The following is a 6936-nucleotide window of genomic DNA, read 5'->3' as shown; positions in this document are numbered from 1 at the left end:
TATTGTACAGTGTCTTTGAGTATTCAGAAAAGCGCTTTTTAAATAAAATGTATTATTATTATTATTATACATATCACTGAATGTGGCCCAGCGAGTCTAAACTGATGTAGTAACTTTAATCGCTCATTTTAAGTGTCAATATAGACGATCTCACCGCGCAGCTGCTGTCAGTCCCAGAGCAAAGCTTTGGTGAGCCGGCGTATGGAAAATGGAGACGCAGGGTTTTTGTCAGATTGCACCGCTCACTGTCAGAGTGGAAGAGGGATCGCTAACAGGGTTGCTTTGAATGAAGGATCAGAGTCACTTACGCTGATTAACAGTGATCTTCATCACTTCCTCCAGAAACATCTCCTGTGAATGCACAGGAGGAAGCAGATTTTATTAAGGAACAATTTAGTGCCTTAATATTGGATATCTTCAATCATCAATATTTGATCTGATCACCAATCACTTAATTCACAATCCGTATATTAGAGATCCCAAAGCAATGATCCTGAGTCACTGAGTTTTAGCCAGAGTTTCAACATTACTACTTTGCGTTGTTATCGAGATGCGAACAGCTCAGCACTGCTAGCCTTGGTGTGAATTTTGTGAGTCTTGTTCAAATCGCTTGTGCAGTTGTCGTGACAACGGAAACAAAAGGGGATGTGTGGATGACGTCGCCGTTCGTGCCGTAAACCCAGCCAGACTGAGAGGGGACAGAAGGTTGTCTTCCCCTTTGTCAGACATGTCCTCTGCTTTCGTGACTTTGTTTCATCTGACCGCTCTGATGTCACAGCCCGTCACAGCGTGTTAATTGTGGAAATCTGTATTGCAGTGATGATTGAAGAATAAAATGCATTGTGCTGCTCCAATGGAGATGTCAAGAGGATGGGTGTTAAAGGGCAAACAGGGGGAATATGACTAAATCAATGACACCTTTCCCACTGCACTCCTTATTTCTCTTTTCCTCGTGTCCTAGTTTTCTGTCGGCCCCTCCGGCGCTCATTCGCCCCTCGCCTACTTTTCCTGTTCTCTTCCCTTCTCTGTATAGATTTTTCTCTCTCTCTTGTCCTTCCTCCTCTTTTTGACATATTTTGGCATCGTCTGCGTTCAAACTTTGGACAAAAGAGGGCACGAAAAAAAGAGACAGATGGAGAGACGAAAGCAGGAGGAGTAGGAGACAGATGGAGGGAGAGCAAGAAGATGGGAGGAGGAGGAAAGAGCAGTCGCTCTTGTTTCTTGCTGCAGGGCCATCCTACTTCATCTTATTATACAACTGATATTCATTTTACATAACGATAACTGTGGCTCCGCGACACTAAACCTAAGCTGTATCTCAGGCCCGTCCTCTAACGCCTGGCTCCTGCAGCCTGACTCCTGCAGCCTGGCTCCTGCTTTGTCATTCTGCTGCTGTTTTGTTATGTTGACAGTAGAGCTGCGATGGTTACCGCATAACCGCAGTATTGTGGTAATATGAGCTCATTACTGTAATCACCACTGACCAAATGCTCACTTATCTCCATCAGTAATCGTGAAACATTACTGATAAAAAGCCTTTTTTTTTTTTTTAAAACAAACCTCTCCTGGACCCAGAATCAATGCCCACATTTGCAATTTATTGTTTCAGTTATTCACATATTGTAGGTCTAGTGTTGTGCCTTGTTCCCTGGTCCCCAGTCAGAGCTTTGAACAGAATTAAGAATAGAGACGTCTTCACAAAAAGTGGGTGTACAAAACAATAAAAATTCATTAATCTGCCTATTTCTCTGATCAGCTTGACAATCATTAAGTTAAATCCTCAGCTTCCACACATCCACAGAACATTACGTGAACGTGGCACTCTGTAACTACTTATTTGTTATGGCCAAATACTCTTAATAACCTTGGGCTTAAGGCACATACCATAAAACTACAAGCCCCGATTCTATTGTAGCCAGAAAACGTTGTTGCATGTCATGCCCGTCTCCATCTCCCTCTCCTCTTGTTTGTATCTAAACTGTCAAATAAAGGCAAAGATGGTAAAAACTAAACACCCCTACGTTCTGTGTTGGACCGCACTGTAATGCCTGTGGATACGGTTAAAGTATCGCAGGACTGGTAAACCTACAACACTTTTAAATGCTGCTAACCATCTTTATCGCTCGTGTTGTGCCATGTCAGGAGATGCAATCACAGTGGCGTAACAACCTGTAATTTGACCACAAACAAAACTCTTTCCCAACACTGACATTCAACTTCAGCAATCACGTGCGTGTGGGAGCGAGTTTCCAATAAATGGTGGTTATTTGCCTAATCGCTGGGTGAGTGGACGTCACATCGCTGGGCGAGAGGGAAAAGAAACTCACTACGTCACAGCCGACTCTCCATTTTTGTTTTATTATTCTCTTGGTCTCAGTTTACGGGGAGGTTTACCAGTCAAACACTACAGCAATTCCTTCTTTTACCCTGACTCCTGTCTTTATATCTCTGTCTCACTGCCCCCCTCCTCTCTCTCTTGCAGTGAGACTCCATGACAGCATTTCAGAGGAAGGATTTCATTACCTAGTCTTTGACCTGTGAGTAAATTCTGTACACACACACACACACAGTGACATTTTATCCATGCGTGTGACTGCAGTTCGTGTGTGTATGCTAACAACTTCTCTCTCCTGCCTCCCCGTCTCTCTCTGTCTTTCTTTCCTCCTCCTCCTCCTCTTTCTTTCATTCCTCGCTGCCCTCCCCCTCCCAGGGTGACAGGGGGAGAGCTGTTTGAAGACATTGTAGCCAGGGAGTACTACAGTGAGGCTGATGCCCATGTAGAGGCTCGGCATGAGCTTGCTTTGGAAAGTATATGAACACAACACGCACACACACACACACACGTGTGTGCACACACACACACACACACACACACACACACACTGCTGCAGACGTACAGCCTAATCCCATTAAACATGTGAATACTCAATCATTTCGTGAATGTGAACACAGGCACACAGTGGTGGATATAATTGGTTTGCTTGTATTCTTGTCAGCAAATGTGTTCCCTTGTCAACAAGTGCATCAATATACTTGTCTCCTCTCTTGAGTCGCTCTCCATCCTCCCGCTACGTAGCACCGAAACGATAAATACACCACAAATTTTGATTATCGATTAATTGATGTTTGTAGCTTGCCTTTCCTGTGTTATATTATTGTAAATTGGCTATCCTTGGGGTTTGGGCTATTGATTGGACAATACAGGCGATTTGAAGACATCAGCGTGGCTTTTCTGAAATGGTGCTGAGCATTTTACACTACTTTCTGACATTTGGTTGACACTGTGACATTTAAGCTTTCTCTCCTTCCTCACTTCTTCCTTCTCCTCAGAGACCCTCCTCCCTTTTTTCTCTGTGACTATGTGCTGTGCAGCCTGTGAAGTCTGTAGCACAATTGGATTAAGGGGTCTTTGTGCGTTTTCAAAGCCCCCCCATGTGTTGCGTGCACACACACACACACACACCGAACACCGAACACACACAAACCAAGCCGTGTGGATTGCCTCGCTCTCTCCAGCTGGGACACAGCCTTTGACCCATTAACCTTTACAGAGATGTGACATGAATATGAGCCTCAAATAGTGGAATTAGAAGCCTGACACCACAGTGCGTAGGACAGTAATACGGTGGTCGGTTACTGGCTTGTAGGAACATTTTACAAGACCCATCATGAGCCAGCAGTAACCAAGCTAGTGTGAAAACATGCTCTCCAGCCAGAATTGAGAAATAATGGTATTGGTAGCAGCTGAATTGACGCCCCCATTATTAAAATTGCTACTGGGATAGAGATTTATTGACTGTGTGGTGTTAGACCTCCTACACAAGTTTCTTGGTATTGATTTCTTAAACTACAGTACCTGGATTATGTCTTTGAAAAATAATAGTGTATAGTAAATGTTTGTTATGCAACTTGGCCTCAAGTGTAACCTGTATTGTATTAGAACATAATATTGGTGATTTGTATGCTTTTAGGCATATAAAAAAAGTCCTTATTGATTTATGTATTGGTTATTTTCTCAGTTAATTGTTTGGAAAATTGTGAAAAATGCCCATCACACTTTCCCAGAGCCCACATTAACGTCTCGGTAATGCTTTAGTTTGTTTGACCACCAGTCCAAAACCCAAAGATATTCAATTCATAAAGATATAAAATAGAGAAATCTGCAAATCCTTACATTCAAGAAGCTGTAACAAGGTACTGTTTGGCATTTTGCTTGGAAAATCGCTTAAACGGATGAGTAATTATCAGCATAGGTGCCAGCTAATTTTCTGTCGATTGACTAATTGTTTTGGCTTTACATCCTATATTTAAATAGTTCATAAATGGTTCATATTTCAGCTCCCCAACGATATAGACATACATTTTAAAGGGTTGTTAAAAGGTCGGATTGACCAAATGCAAACAGTACTGGTTGCATGTTATTAATCCTCATAAGAATGAGTGAAGAAGAATGATAAGACTATATGTGATTTATTTATTTATTCTTTGTAATGAAGGGCAGTGACTGACATCTTTCTCTATTTGTCCCCTTTTCTCTCTCCGTAGTCATTGCATTAGTCAGATCTTGGAGAGTGTCAATCATATCCACCAGCATGATATTGTGCACAGAGACCTCAAGGTGAGTGGCTGCCCGTTGCCGTGACAACCACACACTCACACACACCTCTGCTCGTGGCCATGGCAACACACAGATGGCTCTCAGTTTCTCCATCTCTCTATCTCTCTATCTCTCTTTCCCTCTGCATTTTTGCTTTTATCCCTTTTTGTTTTTCCCCTGCGTCCCTCTCCCATCTAGTGTTTTTTAACCTCTATTCGTCTCTCTGTCGTCAGATCTGTCAGCTTGTCTGTGTGTGTCGTCTGTGTGTGTGTCTCTGTGTGTGTCTCTGTGTGTGTCTCTGTGTGTGTCTGTGTGTGTGTGTGTGAGTACCCGCATGCGTGTGTGTTCATGTCAAGCGCAGAGATGGTGAGTCATGATCACGTGGTGGGGTTGGTCTCTCACCTATGGCAAGGAAAAGACAAGGACTCAAACAGGCACATGAGCGCACACACACACGCACACGCACACACGCACGCACACACACACACACACACTTTGTACTGTTGTGAAAGGGGCTCTATTATGAGAGAGGAGGTGAAGACATAGATAAACCTCAGGAGTTGCCAGGACAACCCATGTGACATCACACCACCCATGGAGCAGCGGGGGAGGGGCTTAAATGGTGCCAAATTTCTGATAGGCTCAAATGCGAAGAGTAGAGGAAGAGAGCTTCTCTGTCACCTCCTGTTTTCTACTTAACCCAGTTTAAGGTGATGATAATAATCCCGGTAGGAAGGACAGTAATAATATGTATTGAATTGTACCTTTTTCACCGCAAGGTGTGGAACAAACAATCTCAGACACGTGTGGGCGGCTTTTGTGTGTGCGTGCTCTGTGTCGGAGAATAACGCTATTACCTCGAGCGCTGCCTGTCTGATTTGTTGGCCTTTTATCCTGAGTGGGCTTTTACTGCGGCCATTTATGTCCTACTGCCCAAACAACGGCCATTTAGAACGCTGCCACACACGCTGCCTCTCGCTAAGTACACTTTCCATTTAGCATGCAGTCTGCAGCGCTGCCTAAATGACTCCCGAGTGGTTTCTATGGCTACGAATCTATGCCCATATAAGGCTTTGTGGAGATTCTCAACCACCCATCCTCTCTCTACATCCTCCGTCTTTCCATCGCTTTCTAACACCTTTACCCAACCCCCACGCAAGCTGCGTCGAGTACATCAAATATGAATATTTCTAAGAAAGAGCTTTACTGAAGAGTGCCTGTCACTATCTGTCTCTCACTGTCTTGATCTCTTGTCCTACATTCTGCTTCACCGTGTGTGTGTCTCTCCCAGCCTGAGAACCTGTTGTTGGCCAGTAAGATGAAGGGAGCTGCAGTGAAGCTGGCAGACTTTGGCCTTGCTATTGAAGTGCAGGGAGACCAGCAGGCTTGGTTTGGTAAGAAAACACAAACAGTGACACACGCATATCAAACATGCTGGAGCGTTAACTGATCTGTTATTCTATCTGGGTGTTAAGCACTCGATAGTTTTTATGCTTAAGCATACAAATCACTGCTGAATGGGCCCTCATTCATACAGATACACGTCCACCTGCCCACTCTGAAGCCAAAGAATATTTGTGCGAGCGTTGCTTAAGAGGCTCACAGACACTTCTCAGTTCATGGCTGGACCATTGTGTCTTGGCTAACAGCCGAGCTGCTAGCGTTTGGCTGGCTTTCCAGCGGGGACGAGATGATTAACGGGTATTTGCTTGTGACTCTACACTGCCGTAATCTGGTCTGGCGTTGGGAGTCCAACAAGTCACTATCATCTGAACCAGTCACATAACTGCACTGAAATAGCCGTCATCAGAATTACGAGGCATCAGTTAATTGTGTTCTCTTGTTCGTCTGTCGCGCAGGGTTTGCGGGCACTCCAGGCTATCTCTCCCCTGAAGTCCTGAGGAAGGACCCCTACGGCAAGCCTGTGGACATATGGGCTTGTGGTGAGTCTTCAGCCTCATCTTTGGGCAATAGACCTGTTGCAATCTGCTTGTTACAAACACCAAACTCTGGCCATGCTTGTTTTTTTAGTCAAATTAACCAATTTGACAGCCTTGCAAACTACTATTTGAAGGTAGTTTTCGTTTTTGAAATGTAAATGTGAAATAATTTAGCCGTAGGTTAAATGTGTCTCTCAGAAAGAAAGAAGTTTTGAGAGGTTCTTCAGAAAGACATTACAACCAAAACACATAATATTCTTATTGTAAATGTTGTCACATTGAGTTTGCTGAAGTTGAATGAAGAATAATGGAAGTATTGTAACATGATCTATTTCCCCCCCACTTTGTTTTCTGTCAGGTGTTATTCTCTATATCTTGTTAGTGGGATATCCTCCATTC

At 43.8% G+C, this 6936-nt stretch overlaps 1 protein-coding gene across 1 annotated transcript in view; it reads left to right on the top strand.

The window, feature by feature from the left end:
* LOC118333525 (calcium/calmodulin-dependent protein kinase type II subunit gamma-like) overlaps positions 1-6936 on the top strand; it is a 24616-nt gene that overhangs the window by 10013 nt on the left and 7667 nt on the right. Inside the window, exons 5-10 of the mRNA XM_035669215.1 lie at positions 2483-2537; positions 2711-2774; positions 4544-4618; positions 5889-5991; positions 6457-6540; positions 6896-6934. Coding sequence (XP_035525108.1) covers positions 2483-2537; positions 2711-2774; positions 4544-4618; positions 5889-5991; positions 6457-6540; positions 6896-6934 — 420 coding nt within the window. The remainder of the gene's footprint in view (positions 1-2482; positions 2538-2710; positions 2775-4543; positions 4619-5888; positions 5992-6456; positions 6541-6895; positions 6935-6936) is intronic.

The sequence above is a fragment of the Morone saxatilis genome, unplaced genomic scaffold (genome assembly GCF_004916995.1).
Source record: "Morone saxatilis isolate NCDOM2014 unplaced genomic scaffold, NCSU_SB_2.0 Contig1, whole genome shotgun sequence".
NCBI lineage: Eukaryota > Metazoa > Chordata > Actinopteri > Moronidae > Morone > Morone saxatilis.
Note: the sequence above shows the minus strand (reverse complement) of the source record. Positions and strands in the feature narration are given on the sequence as shown.